Here is an 18,452-nt window from a genome sequence, read left to right as displayed (position 1 = left end):
TTTTTTCCTTTTTTTTTGCGCCCCCTTTGGAAGGAGCGGCGCCCGGGGCACGTGCCCCCCTTGCCCCCCCCCCCTAGATACGCCACTGGGTTTATAGTTTGGTGTGAGGATTAGGATTGGGATCAAAGTTTTTTTTTTATGTGAGTAGAATTAATGTTTGGCTTAGCGTGAAGTTGTTTTATGTGGGCAATCGTCGCGGGAGCAAATGCCATGGAACCTGGTGGCATACATGATTATACATACTGTAGAATCACAAGGAAACGTTAGTGCAGCAAAAATTCTATGTTGTACAGGATATTTCATAACGAGAGAAAAATATTTAACATTTTTTTGTTTTTCTTTGTTTTGTTTTTTCGAAATTGTACCGGCAGAAAGTGCATACATGATAACAATGAAATTAAAATTATTAATACGAGGTAAGTGTATTAATCTGTCTACATGTCGCCACATGTCACGTTTTGAAAAGAATGATGAAAGTTAAATCTACTTTCGCTCAATAATCAAATGTCACTAATCATATAGATAATACTTTCATATCGTGTTCGTTGTATATGTAGGCAACAGGACACAACCAGCACGGCGGGAGAAAGCAGCTATAGTGATGGGGATCTTTGAATAGTTCACCGTGCATTTCTCGCGTGGCTACAAAGCAGAAAAACATCCTGAATTATCGAGCTGCAGCCCTTTTTTTTGTGTGTGTGTCTGTGGATCTCGGGGAGATCTTTTTTTTTTTTTAACGGTAGGGAGCGCCACAGTCTCATAAACTAATAAATCATCATCCAATACTTATCATGGTAACTGAAGGCCATTTAGTTTACGTTTCCAGGTACTTACGATATCGTTTTAATGTTAAACTCTTTAATACAGAGTTATTAGAAATATCATGGAAAATAAATCATGATGATATACCCCTAAAAGCTTTGATTCAGAGTAAAAATCGCGTCAGGATTTTTAAGACAAGCTCGTTGGTGATATACTGAGGGACTGCTTGCTTGTTTGTAATTTTGTTTTGAAAAGGATCACTTCGTACATTTAAGACATCTAAGAACAAAAGACTGGGAAATTAACAGTTTAATATTGAGTGGGAGACGGTTACAACTGACATTAAGCAAACCAATATTTTTGAAGTTTCTTCATCTCATAACTGCAGGTCTAGTCAGTGATGATGATAAGTCTGATTAGTGATAATCATGACTACACAGATCACAATGTAACGGTAAAATGATGACATACTAGCAAAGTCATTATTCCTAAACATGGTGAGTTAATTTCTTAACACAGCGCGTATTATCTCTCCTTTTGAGTTTCAGATGAGGTTATTCATCGCACAAATGAGAACATGCATCAAAACTTGGCGGATAACCATCGCTCACAGGAAGGTCTGAATCCTATTATGAATCCATCCTATTATGCCAATTTTTTTTTTAGACATTACAACTCTTTAAGGGGATGTGGTACACTTGCGGTTGAGATGGGGTTTGAGGTTTCCAACATTTTTTGATGATGATTTTTTTCATTTTAGATAATGAGAAATATTTTATGAAAATATGAAAGAGCATACCATTCTATAAGAGGAATTCATTCAAAAATTTTCTGATGAAAATTTGTTTTGAAATGGATGAGATATCTAAAGCACAGCTTTCCTAATAAAAGGTAGGACTGCTTTGTTTTAATTAGTTTGTTAATATCTCCGATAAAACAGATTTTCAGCAAATAAACTTTGAATTCCTCACAACAGGTTAAAAGTTGAATTTTCACCTTAACCAATGCGATACCATCCCTTTAAAGCCATCGCTTATTAAACTCTGTAGAGCGAGAGCATTTTTACACATAATCATATTTCTAGGAAAGTATAGTCATTGTCCCCATACGTTCTAAAAACTTTCAATGTGATTCCAGTGTAAAACGTTTCAAGGGAGTCAATGAAAATACTCACAGTATATTTACATTCTTCTATCAAGACTATGTTACACATGTATAGTTTAACCCACTGGGTTTTTATTAAGGACTCCTGATCATTAGAATTGAAAATGTAGGATTAATTTTGGAAATTTAATAAGTATGTACCTTTGAAAATCTAAAACATTAACCAATGATTGCGGGACCCATAAAATGGTAAAGTTAATCACGCTTGTTGTGCCGACGAGAAGCAATATTTCATTGGCTCTGGCTGATTCTTCTATGTTCTTCTATATCGAATGTCATCATTAGGGCCGGCGCAGTGTTTTCAAAAGTGTGGGGGCCCACTTCCGGGTTTCATGAGCTAACAAGCAAACAAACAAACAAACAAACAAAAAAAGCCCTCAGCTCATCTCTCCCCGTCCCCGTCCACTTCCGGGTTTCTTCAGCTGACAAGCAAAAAAAAAAAAGTCCTCAGCTCATCTCTCCCCATCATCCACTTCCGGGTTTCTTCAGCTAACAAGCAAAAAAAGAAAAAAGAAAAAAAGGTCCTCAGCTCATTCTCTCCCCTCCCATTTTAGTGCCACTTACGTACTTCCGGTTTGAAAAAAGTTTGGGGCCCAAAGTGATGCCAACTTTCTATTCCTTTTTATGGTGCACAAAAAGTGTGGGGGCCCGAGCCCCCACGGAACCCACGGCTGCGCCGCCCCTGATCATTAGGACGTCTTTACAGTCAAGATGAACATCATTCTGATAAATTGTCAGGTTGCATGATCACATTCACTGTAAGGTCAAGCATACTGTAACATCAAGGAGACAATGATAACTAGGTTTCCTATAGTGGCATTTGATAGTATTTTTCTCTTGCTAATTATCGGTCAATCAGAGAGGCAAAAGGCCGTTCATTTTCTTGTTTCCCCTCAACGTTTTTGTCAGTCCTTCCCAGAAAAGCATTTGCTGGTATCTTTCTTCCGTCCATTGGAAGTAGGGTTTATTCTTGCTGAGAAACAGTCGTACCAGATAGGGCAGCTGGTTGTCTGGAATGTCCTCTCGAAAAACCATGACGACGTTTTCTAGTTGGACGTCGTTCATGTGCGCCAGAGCCAACTGGAGCGTCATCAAGTAGTTGGCATCGTTGACGGACTCCTTGCTGATGATCACAAGGTTCTTAAAGCTGTTCTCAATGACCCGATCGATGGCGTCATAGCGCGTCCCTCCCAGAGGCAAATCGTCGTCACCGCACACGATCCTGTTGCGAAGGAAGTCTGGAAGATGTTCCTGGACATCTACCAGAAACTCTCCAAGTACCCACGCTTCGTCTTCATCGGGGAAGATGATATTAAGGTCGTAACGGTAATCCTGATGTTCGCGCGCGTCCTCCAACTCATAGTATCCAATGATAAGAAGCCTTAAATGAAAGCACTTGTAATTCAGCCACGATCTCTTTCGCCAAGCCAGAACTGATCCAGTAATGAACAATAAGATCAGCGCACTTGCAAAAATGTACAGAGCTAGGTTTGGCCCACAAACCTCATCAGGGTCAAATTCTAATATTGCTTTCCCTACAAATTGTGGGATAGATTGCGGTGAGCAAACAGTTGTGTGGGGGTTTTCCAATGTCAGATTGCCACTTCTAAGGAAGCTTCTAAACCAGGAAAGGTTGCAAGTGCACAAAAGGTGATTCTGAGATATATCTAAATATTTCATTGGAAGAAACATGTTTTCATCTATGCCAGTAAAAACGTTTTTATTTAATGAGACCAAGTATAATTTTTTGTTTTGGCTAAATAAGTTTTTGTTAATGTTTCCACTTAACTTATTTGTACCCAAATGCAAATAACGCAATGAAGTTAAATGCTGAAAGTGATCAAGAGTGACAGAAAGGATATTGTTCTTATCAAGGAATAACCTCTCTAGAGACGATAAATTGGCGAATAACTGCTTCGGCAAACTAGAAATTTCACATTTTGTGAGATGTAATTCTCGCAAGTGGAAGAGGCCATCAAATGTATTGGGAAACAGATTGCCTAGTGGGTTTCTTTCTAAGAGAAGTATTTCAAGTTGAGACAATGTAGCAAGCACTGGAGCACTATTTACTACCAGCTTTTCTCCGACGATGTTGGCATAGCGCAACTCTAGTTTGCGTAGAGACGTCAGCCCGTCAAATGACCTGCTTCCTAACCCAAAGCTGTTATGGGATAAGTCGAGGTATGACAACCGATTAAGATATTTAAAGGGGACGGCTAATTCTTCGAGGAATTCCAGATTTTTTAAGTCCAAGATTTCTAGATTGTCCAAGCCGGTAAAACCGCTATAGGAGATCATGCGAATCGGGTTTAAATTGAGAATGAGATATGTCAAATTGGATAGACAAGAAAAGGGACCGGATGCCAGAGCAAATATACGATTGCCTGACATGTCTAATGTTTCCAGGGACTTAACCCGAAAAAAACTCGTTGGAATCTCTGTAATCTGATTTGCTGATAAATCTAGGAAGGTTAGATGTTGGAGTTTTGCTGAAAGATGAAAGTCTAAGCGTGAAATCTTGTTGTCAGACAATACCAGCTTCTGCAGATTTGGTACATATTGCAGCACTTGTTCCGCGATAGTCGTCAGAATATTTCTAGCCAGGTCTAGCATTTCCAGAGACCATAGACCCTCAAATGTGCGATTTTGCAGACTTCTTATCCTACATGACCGAAGGCGTAATGACCTTAACAGATCCAAACCTTGAAACACTGCTTCTGGTAAGGACGATATTTCGGTCATTGACAGATTCAAACTTTTCAGGGGTGGGACGTGTAAAGTGGAATTCGTCATGTTACATTGGAAGCCCAGGATTTGGACAACCTTACTATGCGCTAGGCTCAGATGTTCTAGAGAATCCATACCTAGAAATGAATTGAGTTTCAAGTGTACTAGCTTATTTCCATCAAGGTCCAGCCCTCTGACATGCTTCAAACGCCGAAATGCGCCATACGGAATACACGTGATGTTGTTTTTAGATAGTTTTAGTAGGGTAATGTTCGCCATTGCTAACGGTGTAAAATCACCTGAATTGATTCGTGTGATGTTATTCTGTGTGAAGTATAACTTGTTGATCCTTGTAAGAAGACATCCATTGAAGCGAAATTGGCTCCTACAGGTCCTATCAAAGTTCACGTTCGGCGACGAGAGAAGTTTGTTGAGTGATGTAAGGGGAATTGCCGGGAAATCATTATTCGCGAGATCAATGAAAAAGAGGTTATGATTCATTGAAAAGGTGTCTGCATCCAGGTCGATCAGATGATTGTAACCAAGGAATAGTTCTTCCAGGTATTGAAGTGGATAAAAGGCTCCCTTCGTGATATGCTTCAGCGGGTTTCTCGACAGTTGTAGTCTCCTAACTGCGGGCACATCAACGAATGACTTATTGGAGAGAATTTCAAATTTGTTCAGAGTGAGGTCTAGAAGCGTTATGTCGGGAGGTAGATAAGACGGAACTTCCTGAAGGCGGCGATTGCCACACCTGGCCACAAACTTTGGACCCTCGTGGAAGATCTTGCAGGGATAACTGGATAATTGACTTAAAGACTCTCCTATCAATTTGTGGGGTTCTTCTTGACGGGCAATCGCAGGGCTACAGAGCAAGGGGTGCAGACTGACCAGGACTCCCAACAAACTGAAGGAAATCATGACGAATGTTTGTCGACCGAGTCCTCTGCGGCTTTTTGATATCATTTTAAATTCTTTGATACGTGACAGCAAAGATGGTAATGAACCATTCAAGTCTTCTCTCATTCTTCCCTCCGTTGCTGTATATACCTGAAATATGCAAAACGGAAACTTAATGTGCAAAGTGATGTGCATCAGAAAAAACAGCACTCTGGCGTCGCTCATTATAGACCTCCTTATACAATATAGCAAACAAATTTGCAGTATGCCAATTAAAATCAATATGTAATTGAAAATCATTGTATTTGTTTAGAATTTCGATACCATAATCTGAAATGAACGGACCGTTAAATGAGAATGTCATAGCAGAATCTGTTGAATGACATTTTCCTTCGCTATTGTCAGCTGATATTTTGCTTTATAAATATACATAATTTAATTAAAGGGGAAATGCAGTCAATATATAGATCTGTCTGATAAAGGAGAGTAAAGTCTTACGAGTGGAGCGGTAAACATGAATTTGACTGAAGTCGGATGAAAAATAAGGAAGTTATGACATTTCAAAGTTTTGCAATTTTTTCCAAAATAGTTCTTGTACAGTGGATAGGAATATGCAAAACTTGCAAAAAATACCAGTGAGCTTACCATGTCATATAACCTCACAATTTTCCATTGATCGTGTACGAAAAAAAAAAATGAGAATTCAATGTTTCTTGAAGTCTGAACATGATGTTATTCCTGGTTGAATAAAATCAGAATAGTGATCAGTTGGATATATCAGGATTTAAGCCTAGGGCATGATGGCGTTTGAATGAAAAAAAAAAAAAAAAAATGACATTTTAAAATTTTATGTACAAACTATGTGCAAGATATGACTAAAATATTATGTGGAAATGTATGTCGCACTGAATTTTACAGACATTTCAAAAGATTGATTAGTGCTATTAGTTGAATGAAACACTTTCATAAACCTACTCGTGTAGATCTAAATCAGAGAATGTTTAGTCATACGTTTTCAGTAAAAAGTAATTATAGATGAATAATAATAGAAAAAAACAACAAATACAAATTAATGCGAGAGGAAAGAATTTGTATCAAAATTCAAAACAGCGTTTAGACTTTTATAACATCTAACTTCTTCAACCTTTACGTTTGTTGCTTAGTATCAAAACATCAAAAATGAGAGAAATAGAGCAGTAGACACACACACACACACACACACACACACATGAACAGGTATGAAAGTTAAAGAGTCCAAAGAATTAGCAACTTGTTGGAAAAAAAGTCGTGTGATCTAGGCGCTGAGCAGTACTCCATTCATGCCATTCGGTTTGTACAAAAATATACACCAGATTCAATTTTCCCCAAAGAATTACTTTCCTCAGACCGGTTCTTCGTATGATTAGAGTAATACGTAATTATATTTGCGTATTTTCCTCAGTGGATAATATCTGGCTGTAAACCATTATAGTATTTATCTATCCCGGCAAAAATCTGTGTCACAAGAAACCCATTGAGTAAGATATTTTTTCTCGGCATTTACTGTGGAATTAATTTACCAGCAACAAGAAATTCCTACCTTCTGGTCTCTCGCTGAATGCAGAATGTCGAAGGGGCCATTCTTTTTGCTGCTGGCTTCTAAGGTATGAGTGCTGTAAATGTTGGACTCTGGTGACATTGCTTTTAGTCATGTCGTTCATCTTTGTAAATCTATTCAGGATGGAATTAACGACAGCCCATTAACTCTGCCAGAACAAGCTCCTATCGACATGTCATTGATATGCTTTACTTTCACAATGGCTCGGGGGAAATTGAATCCTTCGTCATTGTTCGTGGGACTATAATCCCCAATTAGATCTGACAATCACTGTGGTTTAAATTATTGAAGGTAATATGTGGTACATACCATATTCGATTGCTGCAGTGTCATAAAAGCAAGAAAATGTAAGCTGAGACAAAAAGTCGCAAGTTTCTATGTGCATAGAAACACAACATTGAATACAGGTCTATGTGCAGTGTTTCCGCTATGTATAATGGATAATAAATGTGCTTATGCGTTCAATCAACTTTACATCAATTACCCCAGTCTTATCGATACACTCTATATTGTCCCATCTGTATATGTATATAGGCCCATGTATGCACGTTCACACACACACACACACACACACACACACACACACACACACACACACAAACACACAAACACGTACAGAAACACAGGCAAACACACGCATATATATATATATATTTCATTTTTTTTTCATTTCATTTCAATTTATTTTCATATTTCTCACATATATCACAATATAAAATAAATTGATACGAAATCTATACAGAACATAATTCAAAATAGAACTTCACCGGAATGTTCAAAAGTTTGTCTTGGTATACACAAGGTCTGTATACATGCGAGTTATAATATAATGCGAAAAAAATATGATGGGGCCTGCGTAAAAGCAAGCTTGTATAGAGCCGCAGGTCCCGTGGTAAAATCAGATTAGGGGAAGCATAAGTACAGATATTTTTAGACCATACTATAATTGGGGGATCCGATTAAAACGAACAAGATCAAATCAAATGTTGCTATATAAAATACAGAATAAAACACTGAAAGGTCACATGTTGCAACTATAACCTACTACAAGTAAGGACATTGAGAGAACAACGACTGAGATTGTAAGGATTTAAGTGGGTGTGGAGGTATAGATGATGACGTAACAATTGGCATAAATACATAAATGGAAGGTGGGCTAAAAGAATTTTGTCGTGAATATAAAATATACACACAAGGACAATGGAGCTCAGGTGTCAAATTCCAGCGGGGTCCTAAACCATGCAGGCCGTGTGACCATGGTAACAGACAGCTGCCACGCGCAAGAATTCCAACAATCGAGTGTAACAATAAAAACTTAGAGAGCGCAACAGGCAGACTGATCGAAGAATAATAATGTACATGGTTAGGATCCCGTCGGACTACTACTAGAAGATAAATGAGATAGACAAGGGAGGAAATACTGAGCAACAAGTACTATACAATATGCATGCCGTAGCTGCTCACAAGATATTGTTTTAATTTTCGTTTGAATGAGGTTAAAGTGGTGCAGCTTGTTAGTTCCGTAGGGAGTTCATTCCAGTACTTAGGTCCAGTGAACATGATAGTTTTTTTCGCAAAAATATATGTGTATATATATAATATATATGTATGATACATGTATAAATTATACGTACATATATATATATATATATATATATATATATATACATACATGTAACTCGATTGCATGCTCATGTGGTAATTTTCAATAGTAAGGACATCTTGTATAATTTCAGACTGCTAGTGAATTTGGCTGTGAAGACTGCCCAGATAACGCACTTGATCTTCTATTCTATTCTTCTGTTATTTTTTTTTCATGTTAAGTGACACTTCCTTGTTTGGAAATGTCGTCATTTGATGTCATGCACTCCTTAAGAAAATCGATTGGTAGAAATATACTCGTTAACTAAGAAACAAACAACAACAATACATAATAACCAATATTAGCGGATACTGCGCCAGGTATACATTATTTATTGTAACTGCATTATCTAAATGATCAAAAGCAAAAAAAAAAAAAAAAAAAAAACCAAAACAAACAAACAAACAAACATCCGCGATAGTATGCAGGAAATTCCCGCCCAGGTCCAATATTTGTCGGGACTGTGAACCTTCAAATACACGATTTTGTAAACTTCTTATTCTACATGATCTAAGATGTAGTGACGATAAAATTCTCAATCTATTAAACACTCCTGATGATAGAGACAGTATTCTGTTCCCTGACAGATATAGGTTTACTATTCAAAGGGAGGAACTTGGAGAGTGGTGTTGAATCGGAAACCGCGGATCCGAACAATCTTGCTGCTTTGAAGGTTCAGATGGTCCAGTGAATCCATGCCAAGAAATGAATCTAATGTCAAGTTTTCTATGTTGTTTCTGTCCAGTTCCAGTCCCACTACATGCTTCAAACGCTGAAACGCGCCATACGGAATATAAATATGTTATGTTGTTTTTATACATTTTAAGCCGGTAGATGTTTGCCGTTGTTAACGGTGTAAAGTATACGCTAATTCTTTTGATGTTATTCCCCGCGAGGTAAAATTTATAGATCCTGGTAAGAAGACGTTCTGTGAAGCGAAATTGGTTCCCTGAATTTTCGTTGAAGCTCACCTTTGAAGTGGAGGGAAGCTGGTTCAGTAATGTAAGGGGGATTGAGGTGAGATTGTTATGTGAAAAATCAACAAAAAAGAGGTTCGGATTCATTGAAAACATGTCTGCATCCAGGTTGATGAGGTTGTTGTAACCGAACATTATCTGTTCGAGGCTCCAAAGTGGATAAAAAGCTTCCTTCATGATATGCTTCAGCCGGTTTCTCAACAGTTGTAATTTCGTTACTGCATGTAAATCAAGGAATGACGTATTGGTAAGGGTTTTCTAGTTTGTTCAGAATCAAATCGAGGATCGTTATGTCTGGAGGTAAATAAGGCGGAACTTCCCGAAGGCCGCGTTTGCCACACCAACTTGCCACAAACTGCTGACCTTCGTGCCAGAACGTGCATTGATCATAAGATGAATGACTGACGGATTCTCTGGTCAACGCGCGGGATCCTCGACTAGCAAGCGCAGGGCTACAGCAACTGGCGCAGATGAGAAGACTGGCGAGGAGTCCCGCTAGAAAGAAGGAAGTTATGGCGAAGGCTCATTGGCCGAGTCCCTTTTCGCGTCGTGACACCTTTGCAGATCTTGTAGTACGCATTACTCGCAGACAACGAATTATTGACGTCTTTACGGAATCCCCCTTCGCTGGTCTGTTTAAAAGAACAAAGAAAACAATTACGTGGGGAGTAAGAGGAAACCACAGCAGCATACTTCAGTCCTCCCTAAAATAGATAAACACTGAACAGTATGGTTATAAACATTATGCTAAATGAAAATGAACAGCTTTCGGTATAATAATCCGTTGCAACGTATCTATTATTGCTAACATTTCATTTCTAACGTCAAAGAAAGCTGCAAGAGACGGAAAATCACACTCTCGGGTCAGATAATTTGTTGGCGTTAATCATTCATGTATTATACTTTATTAGGAATACCATGTTTTGGTCAATACTCGGCAAGAAGTTTATGGTGATTGGTAATATGTAAACAACAAATATAGATTGTTGCAAAAGATAACTGTCACCCCCCCCCCCCCCCCCCTTCGACACAGAAAACAGAAAATTCCATACTGGTCCTGTTTGAGTCGTGTGACTATTCCTAAAAAAAAGTGAAAGTACATTTGAAGTAAACTTGAGCACCACGTAGACTTGCACTACATCTGCCGACTGTATCTATATTCACTATTTAGAACTGTTAAACTTTTCAAATGTTATCTAAAACTATGATATTAGTAGTTACTACGTGAAACGTATGAGGTGGTAACTTTTCTGTCTCTCGGAAACTCCCAGTAAGGTAATTTCCAATCTCTTTGTGGGGAAAGTATTTCAGATAGTATAAAATCATTGTGTCATTTATTAGATTGTTTCCTTTAAAAACACACAAATCGTAAAACGCTTCGACTTTGAAAGAGTGCTTTGAGGGTTGCATGAGTTTTATACTTTTTTTTTGAGTACGACACAAGCATAAGGAAAAACGATATTATACTCCTTAATATCATAACTGGTGAGAAAAGAATTAATTTTCTGGAGAGTATCATTAATAGTGAAATGGTCATCGACACAGACTTGCAAAAATAATATAATTTACTTAATTTTCTGTGTAATCTTCTTTATATTGTAAAGAAGATTAGACATAGAATTAAGTAATATGTGGTTGAGTGGGACATGATTTACCGTGTTCCCACAACACTTTCCTAATAATTCTCTGATGCTTTTTTTTTTGATTTGTTAAGACATTCTGAATCCCAAGTCGGCAAACAATAAAAGTGGAAGCAAAGAAGATATTAAAGTCATATAATGATAATAGTAAAATCTACTCAGTAATTACCACTGGAGTTCATGAATTTCTTGCGTCGAGTTGCTTTAATTGCAACTGATTGACAAATTGCCCTACATGGACGTAAATAAGCACCGAATTACTGTGTTTAATTGTAGCCACGAGAAAGATCATGGGCATATACTCGGGCACGGTTATAAACCAATGACCTTCTGATCACTGGGCAGATGTCTTATTACATCGATGTAGATGATTTGTCCATCAGTACTGAAGTTTTTATACTCCTTTCCTAGATGTCATAAAAGCAATTATATTTTCGAGCATGAACCTGTATGGAATACGACATCGGATGAGAATGAGAAGGGCCTTAAGTTGTCTCGAACACTGGGTTTAGTGGCAACTCAACGCCCTTCTCATTCTCAACCGACGATTAGTTTCTTTGAGCGCGACATTATGTTTATGTTTATTTCCTCACCTCTATAAGTTAAGGAATTCTTACCTTCTGGTGTATCGCTGAATGTAGAATCTTTTTATAAAGGCGGCTACCTTTGCTGCTGCATTAAAAGCTCACAAGTGCTGCAAGCAATGACATCAGGTAAAGAAGATCTCTTCACTTTTTTTTTGTGCAATCACCTTTACAGGCCTGGTTTGGTAAAATATGGACTGCTACAACGTCAGGTTTTTTTTTTACTTTCCCGGGACCAGGTCTTTCAACGTGCCAGTGATATAATGTATTATAAAATGGGCTTTAGAATCTCTGCAATCTGATTGGTCAATAGTCATGCATTGATTTTTGCTGATCCACACTGAGCCATGCGTCCGGTAAAATCCGAACGCATGGCTCAAATTTTGTATAGTGTTGTAGGTGTACCGGACGCATGATGGGGAAAATAGTTGTATTTCATGAATTTACGGGCCCATTTTATAACACAAATGATGCACAGGCCTATTTCGTGGATCAGTGAGAATTGGATGCTCTCGTTTAACTTTGGAACAGTCTATAACCCACTCGCTGTACTCGTTGGTTTAAACAGTTCCAAAGTTTAACTCGCACATCCAATTCTCACCGATCCACTCTGTCCTCCGCATCATTAAATGATGTCTGCATGTGTTATACACTTAGTAGTATACAAATTTTGTATACTACTAAGTATCACACATGCAGACAATGGTGACGTAATAGTGAGAGTAATGTACCGGACGTCATTTTCTTATTGTTAGCCAACGATTGATTACCATTGGTTCTTTCAAGCAGGATCGCATCGAAAGTAATTACAGTAATGAGTTTTAATTGCTGTATTCTCATAAAGATATGAAAGTGTATGCCGAAAAAAAAAATCATGCGAGTTTTTATGCGCATGCTATTGTTTGAAACACAAACACGGAATTAATCACATGCCGATACCGAACAGTGTCCTTTGGTTATTGATCAAAGGTTTTGTTTACCATTTTTTCCTTCACCCCTCATCCCCGTCAGTACACTGTACTTTCTCATCCTTTTCCATATATATATATATATATATATATATATATATATATATGTATATGTATATATAATGTACGGATATATATACATACATAAATGTACATAAACACACACACACACACACACACATATATATACATATATATACGGAAATATATGCATATATAAGTATATACACATATACACATATACACAATATGACTGTGCATCAGAAAGCAAACCAAAAGTTGCACACTCTAATTTTACATCAGACTCAAATATGTGACACGGGTCAACCTAGTCAATTTTGAGTTTGTCACATTTTCTTAAAGAGCAATCCTACGTTTTCCTAAAAGAAGTTGAGATCGGTAAAACGAAGGTGAATTTTTTCTCTCACCCTTTTTTCTAGAACAGTCATGTTGAATATTATGATTAGGTATATCTCAGAGTCCCCACTTTTCTTTTCCTAAAAGCCCTGTACGCTTCACTTGAAATTCTAATAACTTTGGAAAGAATAATACTACTGCTTTGAACGTTGGAAGGATTCATGGATAAAATGTATTTATAGGCTACTCAATTCAGTTAATCTGATAATCCCTTCGTTGCTGTGACGATTGAGTTTTTACATCCTCTTCTTTTTTGTGCCATTCATAGCACAGAGCATGGCTTGTTAAGACTAAGCGCATATCCATAGACCCTATACCTCGGAACTTTTTTTGTTTTCTCAGTAGACGCTTTTCCAGGATGTGCGCTTTCTTCCAATATTTACAAAGGTTAGGGGAGCCATTCGAATTGAGTTGCACGTAATCATAAAGCTTAGTGCCTGCTCTCTTAGAATGTACCTTGAACTAAAAATCCATGTCTGTTGTTGATTTTGTGATGCAGGACCATCACACACAGACACAGACACCACACACACACATATATATATATATATATATATATATATATATATATATATACATATATATATATATATATACATATATATATAATATAGTATTGATAGTTATAATATATATACATATATATTTATATTCATATTTATATTCATATATATATATATATATATATATATATATATATAAACATATGTATGATTTAAAAAAAACCCAACCTCAAAAAGTATGAAATCTGATGACCTTCATCATTCACTGCTCTATCATCGGAGTTACGATTACCGCATGCTCGGTAACCACAGAAAATATTGTTATTCTTTTCATAAAATGATACCTTCCGTGTCATGATTATGGCTTACATGAAGGTGCAGTGCTTTGAAATAAGGGGTACGGTTAAAATTTGAAATGTCCAAAATGACCCATGTTTTGGTAATTAACTCATTTTTGTTTTTCAATTTTTGATGAGTGAGTTTTCCCCAATGTCTTTTTGGTTGTCATACATTCTAACATCAAAATAAACAGGAATTCAAACAAACGTGTGCACAAGGAAACAAACAAACAAGCTAACAAACATGTACGGGCATTAAAAAAAAGGACTCAAACCATTTAATATTGAAGAACCTTCACCGCATTAATAACACAAAGTCATTAACAAATGATGTGGCATGGGCTTGATTTGCACAGATTTTCATCTTTATCGTCAGAGGGATTTTTTATTTCATCAATGTTCATTGATTTAAATGACATGATCAGTGCTCCGTATTGAGTGCACGAACCAAGTGCCAAGTGTCTATTAAAGGTCCTGTTTACCTTTGGGAACAGTGATAAAAAAAGAATGTTCAAGATATCATTTTTGATGCATTTGTGTAGGTCAGTTGTATCACAAGACATCCTAACATATAAAATTTGAGATAGAATTAAAGATAAAAGGAGATATCACTACTTTTCTCATTAAACCATAACTGTAGACGGGTTAGTCTTGAAACATTTTTATCATAACTATTGTTCACATTTTATACATTTGACAACGCCTAACATCGATTATACTGATTCAATATTTTGCATTGGTTGTTTCTACCCCTAGCTCACATTTTAGAAATATTTTGAAGCACTAATGATGGGTTTTTGTTTCATCTGCAAATGGTGAATTACGCCTTTAAAATTGGCATTCATGGCAGACCATCTGACAACAAAACACAAAGACTCCATACAAAAGAACGTGTTCTTTATCCACTCTTTATGACAACAGGTAGGAAGTCATCTTAAATGAAATAAGATAATCTGATGGTACCAAGCATGCTTTAATTATTTCTAAGAGATGAAAGAGATAATCGATCAAACTTGGATTCCAAACTTTTTTTTGGAGGAAACTATTTAAGTTATCTTACTCATATGATGCTCACTGTGACGTTTAAATGTTCCTTTCATGCAATTCTTGCAGTTCATATACCATGCGCATTTCGGAACCTGACAAACCTGTATATTATTATGAAATCTGTGTAATCTTCAAAGCATCACCAAAAAATTTAGATATCATTTTAAACACTGATAGCAATGGAAACACTGAATGATACTACCACCACGCCATATCTGTCAACTTAGTACCCTGTCACTAATTAAGATTAATCAAACTTTAAATCTCTCCATAATCATTCAAGTATCAAATGGACTGGCAACCAATTGGCCAGTCAGAGAGGTAAAACGCCATTCATTTTCTTGTTTCTCGTTAACGTTTTTGCTAGTCCTTCCCAGAAGAGCATTTGCTGGTATCTTTCTTCCGTCCATTGGAAGTAGGGTTTATTCTTGCTGAGGAAGAGTTTTACCAGGTATGGCAGCTGGTTGTCTGGAATATCCTCTCGAAAAACCATAACAACATTTTCTATCTGGACGGCGTTCATGTGCGAAACGGCCATTTGAAGCGTCATCAAGAAGTTTGCATCGTTGATGGACGCGTTGCTGACAATCACCAGGTTCTTAAAGCTGTTCTCAATGACCCGATCGATGGCGTCAAGGCGCGTACTGCCCAAGGGCAAATCATCGTCGCCGCACACGATTCTGTTGCGAAGGAAGTCGGGAAGATGCTCTTGGACAGCTACCAGAAACTCTGCAAGTACCCAATCCTCGTCTTCATCGGGGAAGATGATATTCAGGTCGTATCGGTAATCCTGGCGCTCGCGTACGTCCTCCAACTCGTAGTATCCAACGACAAGAAGCCTCAAGTGAAAGCATTTGTAATTCAGCCACCATCGGTTTCGCCAGGCTAGAGCTGAGCCAATGATGCACGATAAGACCAACACACTTACAGAAATATAAGCAGTTAGGTTTGACCCACAGACCTTATTTGGAAGAAATTCTAAGATTGATTTCCCCACAAATTGCGAGATGGACTGGGGAGAGCAAAGAGTAGTCTCGGGGTTCGCCAATGTTAGATTGCCTTGACTAAGGAAACTTCTAAACCAAGAAAGGTTGCAAGTGCAGGAAAGATGGTTCTTAGATATATCAAAATATTTCATCGGAAGGAAAGTGTTGTCTTCTATGCCAGTGAAAGCATTTTGATATAAAGAAACCATGTACAGCTTCGTGTTTTGCTTGAAGATGTCCTGATTTAGATTTCCACTTAATTTATTTGTACCCAAATGTAAGTAGCGTAGAGATGTTAGATATTTGAAGTGGTCAAACGTAACGGAAAGGATATTGTTCTTATCAAGGTATAACTTCTCCAGAGACGATAAGTTGGCAAATACTTCAGTGGGAAGGCTCGCAATTCCACATTTTGTGAGATGTAACTCTCTCAGCTGGATTAGGCCATTGAATGTATTGGAAAATACACTACCGAGCGGGTTCCTTTCTAAGAGAAGTACCTCAAGATAAGACAATGCAGCGAGTACAGAACCAGTGTTTATTACTAATTTTTCTCGGGTAAGAGCGTCAGAGCTCAAATCTAGTTTGCGAAGTGAGGTCATTCCGTCAAAAGACGCGCTTCCAATTCCAAAGCTGTTATAGGATAAATCAAGGAATGACAACCTTGGAAGATATTTGAAGGGAGCTGTTAATTCTGTTAGGAACCCTAGATTTTTCAAGTCTAAGCTTTCTAGATTGTTCAAGCCTACAAAACCGCTTGAAAACATAGTGCGGATCGGATTTGACTTAAGTATGAGTTTTGTCAAGTTGGAAAGAGAGTAGAATGGACCGGACTCTAAAGAAAATATGCGATTTTTTGACATGTCTAATGTCATCAATGACTTAACCCTGAAAAAATTCTTTGGAATCTCTATAATTTGATTCGCTGATAAATTTAGCAAGGTCAGATGTTGGAGCTTCGCAGAAAACTTGAAGTCCAGCTGAGAAATCTTATTGTTGAACAATACCAACTTACGCAGATTTGGAACATGTTGCAGCACCGGTTCCGGGATAGAAGTCAGCAAATTTATACCAAGATCTAACATTTCCAGAGACCGTAGACCCTCAAATGTGCGATTCTGTAAGCTTCTTATCCTACATGATCGCAGGCGTAACACATGTAACACATCTAAACCTTGAAACACTCCTTCTGACAGGGACGATATTCTGTTCATTGAGAGATTCAAGCTTACTAAAGAGGGAATGTGTAGAGTGGCATTCGTCGTGTTCATTTGGAAGCCTTGAATTCGAACAATCTTGCTAAGTACTATGTTCAGACATTCAAGAGAATCCATACCCCGAAATGAATTGAACGACAAGTTCATAAGATTATTTTGGTCAATGTCCAGCCGTCTTACATGCTTTAAATGTTGAAAAGCGCCAGGTGGAATATATGTGACGTTGTTTTTAGATAGCTTTAGCAGGGAGATATTTGCTCTTGATAAAGGTGTAAAGTCATTTGCCTCGATCCTTGTGATGTTATTACTCATATGGTAGAATCTGTTGATACTTGAAAGAAGATTTCCTGTGAAGCGAAATTTGCCCTTACAATTTCCACCGAAGTTCACGTTTGGGACAGAACGTAGCTGGTTTAGTGGTGAGAGGGAAATCGCAGAGAAATCATTATGTGAGATATCCAGAAAATGCAGATTCGAATTCCTTGAAAATGAGTTTGCATTCAGTCCTCTGAGAAAATTGTACCCCAGAAAAAGCTCTTCTAGGCGCCGGAGTGGATAAAAAGCTTCCTTCATAATAAACTTCAGCTGGTTTTTCAACAATTTCAGTGTCTTCACAGCCCGTACATCAACGAACGAATCATTTGACAGGAATTTGATTTTGTTCAGGGTCAAGTCGAGGATCGTTATTTCTGCCGGTAGGTAAGACGGGACTTTTTGAAGGTTGCGATTGGCGCACGAAGCTACAAACTCCTGACGTTTGTGCCAAAAGTGACAAGCTGCTCGTGATGAATGCCTTGAGGATTCTTCGGTCAATGAACGGGATTCATGACGCGCAAACGCTGGGTTGCAGAAGCAAGGGAGAAGACTGAGAAGGAACGCTGCTAGAAACATGGTAGTGATAACAAAATCTTGTCGCCTTAGTCCTTTGTTGCGTCGTAGTTTTCTTCCAGATTTCTTAAACCGTGGCAACAAATTTTCGATAT

General features: G+C 37.8%; 2 protein-coding genes across 2 annotated transcripts; both read right to left on the bottom strand.

The window, feature by feature from the left end:
• Nucleotides 1-2,781: 2,781 nt before the first annotated feature.
• LOC139738545 (toll-like receptor 13) lies at nt 2,782-7,173 on the bottom strand. Its single transcript, XM_071649167.1, has 2 exons — nt 7,133-7,173; nt 2,782-3,544 (listed from the first exon to the last, which is right to left on the bottom strand). Exons 1-2 carry the CDS (start codon nt 7,171-7,173, stop codon nt 2,782-2,784), a joined length of 804 nt encoding a protein of 267 aa, XP_071505268.1.
• An 8,406-nt stretch (nt 7,174-15,579) lies between these two features.
• On the bottom strand, nt 15,580-17,360 carry LOC139738544 (toll-like receptor 12). The gene is made up of 3 exons (XM_071649166.1): nt 17,222-17,360; nt 16,785-16,885; nt 15,580-16,157 (listed from the first exon to the last, which is right to left on the bottom strand). The coding sequence occupies exons 1-3, from the start codon at nt 17,335-17,337 to the stop codon at nt 15,580-15,582; spliced, it is 795 nt and encodes a 264-aa protein (XP_071505267.1). The 5' UTR covers nt 17,338-17,360.
• Nucleotides 17,361-18,452: the final 1,092 nt, after the last annotated feature.

Source organism: Diadema antillarum, unplaced genomic scaffold, assembly GCF_040938485.1.
Source record: "Diadema antillarum isolate AM-2024a unplaced genomic scaffold, OU_Dant_1.0 seq00000754_RagTag, whole genome shotgun sequence".
NCBI classification, from domain to species: Eukaryota; Metazoa; Echinodermata; class Echinoidea; order Diadematoida; family Diadematidae; genus Diadema; species Diadema antillarum.
This window is presented reverse-complemented; position numbering and strand designations above follow the sequence as displayed.

What these genes read in the sequence shown, in the direction of transcription:
- LOC139738545 (XM_071649167.1), bottom strand. Translation starts at nt 7,173, where the DNA reads ATGGCCCCTTCGACATTCTGCATTCAGCGAGAGACCAGAAG. An exon ending in ATTCAGCGAGAGACCAGAAG is followed by an intron (nt 3,545 to 7,132) that starts GTAGGAATTTCT and finishes TTCCTGGTTTAG; the next exon opens with AAGCTTCCTTAGAAGTGGCA.
- LOC139738544 (XM_071649166.1), bottom strand. Translation starts at nt 17,337, where the DNA reads ATGTTAGATCTTGGTATAAATTTGCTGACTTCTATCCCGGAACCGGTG. An exon ending in ATTTCTCAGCTGGACTTCAA is followed by an intron (nt 16,886 to 17,221) that starts GTTTTCTGCGAA and finishes ATCCTATAACAG; the next exon opens with CTTTGGAATTGGAAGCGCGT. An exon ending in AAAATTAGTAATAAACACTG is followed by an intron (nt 16,158 to 16,784) that starts GTTCTGTACTCG and finishes TCATTGGCTCAG; the next exon opens with CTCTAGCCTGGCGAAACCGA.